Source organism: Coloeus monedula, assembly GCF_965178545.1.
Source record: "Coloeus monedula genome assembly, chromosome: 5".
Lineage (NCBI taxonomy): Eukaryota > Metazoa > Chordata > Aves > Passeriformes > Corvidae > Coloeus > Coloeus monedula.
Window position 1 is genome coordinate 42,688,120 of NC_138785.1, and position 2,340 is coordinate 42,690,459.

The window sequence follows — 2,340 nt, forward strand, 5'->3', positions numbered from 1 at the left end:
GAAAAAAAAAAAAGGGGGGTGATGGGGGCGGATATCGTGTGCCAGCCCCCCGGTCCCACACCTGCCGGGGTGTCCCCGGCGCATAAAGCGGTGTAAACAAAAAAATCCTCGCTGCCATCTCTTATAAAGATGGACGTGTCACCAAGTCGTGTGAGAAAAGCCTGAGAACAAACGGGGCCACTCCGTCTCCAAGGGTTCTCCCTTGAACTGGGCGGAACAGCCTATTAAGGGCTTACTTAATTACTTTAATGACTCTGGACAGGCTTTAAAATGCAGTCAGCGCCGGGGCTAAGGGGAGGGGTAGGAGGTGCCGGGGATTTGCAGGCTGGCGGCGGGGATAGGGCCGGGGATGCGGCGAGCGGGGCGCAGGGCGCGGTATCGCGCCCTGCGCCCCGCTCGCCGCATCCCCGGCCCCATCCTCTCCGCTATTGTGGGACCGTCACGTGTGTCCCCGAGGTCCACGTGGGGCGACACAGCTGGGCCGCCCCCGGCTGCGTGGACGGGGGCGAGGAGGGGGAGAAAGGAAGAAGAGAGAAGAAAAAAAAGCCCCTCATCCCCTCGCCCCCTTCCACCCTGATCTTTAATGCATACATTCCCTCGGCGCCGCTCGCCCCTAATCCTATGGGATCAGCGGGCCCGTGGAGGCCCCCCGGGGTCCCCCCCAAGATGTGATGGCTTTATAAGGCGCCCGGAGAGAGAGGGGATGCAGTGCCCACCATGGCCTCCAAGCTCAAGGAGCGGAGGGTGAGTCGCCGCCCGCCTTGCGCGCACGGGTCTGCGGGGCCGCCAAGCGGACCTGGACCTGAGCCCTTCGCCGCCTTTCCCTTCGAAAAGCCCCCCCACAAAAAGCAACTACACCACCCTCACAAAAACAAGCCTGCCCTGCCAGGGCCGTCCGCGCAGTCGGGGAACCACCAGGGTGGTGCGGAGAGGACCGGCCGCCGGAGCATCATCCTTCCCGAGGCCGCGTCGCGCCCGGCACCGCTGCTCGAAGCGGGGTGGGGATTGGCTTCCCTGGAAGGGTCGAGACCAGGGCTGGGGGCGGCTGTCCCGGCGAGACTGGATCCGACTGCTTTCTTCTCCCCCACTAACGCGCCCCATATGTTTTGCAGAGGACGCCGGTTTCCCACAAAGTGATTGAGAAGCGGAGGAGGGACCGCATCAACCGCTGCCTCACCGAGCTGGGGAAGACGGTGCCCATGGCTCTGGCCAAGCAGGTAGGCGGGGGGAGCAGCCCCTACGCCCTTTTCTCCCCGGTGCACCGCGATATCCCCTCCGATACGGCGGGGTTAGGGGGCGGCCCGGCGGAACGCAGAGCAGTCTCAGGGTAGAAGTGATGCCCACCTGCCGTGCCCTTTACAGAGTTCGGGGAAGCTGGAGAAAGCGGAGATCCTGGAGATGACGGTGCAGTACCTGCGGGCCCTGCACTCGGCAGACTTTCCCCGCGGCCGGGAGAAGGGTAGGTGGGCGGGAGCGGCCTCACGCGGCCCCCGCCGGGTCACTCGCGGCTTGGGGGCGGCTTTCCCCCCTCCTGTCCCGGCCAGACCCTGAGGAGCTCGACTCCCTTCCCTTTCCTTTCCAGCAGAGCTGCTCTCCGAGTTCGCCAATTACTTCCACTATGGCTATCACGAGTGCATGAAGAACCTGGTCCACTACCTGACGACGGTGGAGAGGATGGAGACCAAAGACACCAAATACGCCCGCATCCTGGCCTTTCTCCAGTCCAAAGCGCGCTTCGTCACTGAGCCTCTCTTCACCTCCCTGGGCTCCCTCCCGGAGCCGGACTTTTCCTACCAACTGCATCCTGGGCCCGAGTGCCCCGGGCACGTCCACAGTCCCGCCGAGGGCGTGCTCCAGCCGCCCTCGGGGGGGCCATTCCCCTGGCACGGCGCCGCCCGCAGCCCCTCCCTGCCCTACCACCTGCCCAGCGCCGCCGTACCCCTCGCCAGCCCCGGCCAGCAGCGCAGCACCTTCCTCTCATCCGTGCAGGGGCTGGACCGCCACTACCTCAACCTCCTCGGCCATTCCCACCCCAACGCCTTCGGGCTGCCCCCGGGCCAGCACCCCTCCATGCTATAGAGACTCGTGCCGCCTGAAAAAAATCCTATTTATGACCGTGGACACTGCGGGTTACACCCTGGCGCACGGGGAGGCTGCCAGGGGATGGGAGATGGGCGGGGTCCCGGAGGGCGAGAAGCCCCCGGGGGCCCAGATCTACCCCGGCCGCCCTCGCCGAGGGCCTGAAGCCACCCCCACCCGCTCGTCTTCCCACCTCCGGGTGCGGTGCCTGTACAAGTGATGCCTTGGAATAAACGTTTATACCCGCCGCTCCTTTTTGTT

At 65.2% G+C, this 2,340-nt stretch overlaps 1 protein-coding gene across 2 annotated transcripts; it reads left to right on the top strand.

Annotated features, from left to right (window-relative positions):
- Window positions 1–717: 717 nt before the first annotated feature.
- HELT (helt bHLH transcription factor) lies at window positions 718–2,079 on the top strand (the record flags this gene model as incomplete). Of its 2 annotated transcripts, none has more annotated exons than XM_082282585.1 (4): window positions 718–744; window positions 1,113–1,217; window positions 1,363–1,459; window positions 1,583–2,079. In XM_082282585.1, the coding sequence occupies 4 exons, from the start codon at window positions 718–720 to the stop codon at window positions 2,077–2,079; spliced, it is 726 nt and encodes a 241-aa protein (XP_082138711.1). The 2 variants fall into 2 exon arrangements, with proteins under 2 accessions (XP_082138711.1, XP_082138712.1); XM_082282586.1 differs by having other exon boundaries at window positions 1,586–2,079.
- Between the last annotated feature and the right edge of the window lie 261 nt (window positions 2,080–2,340).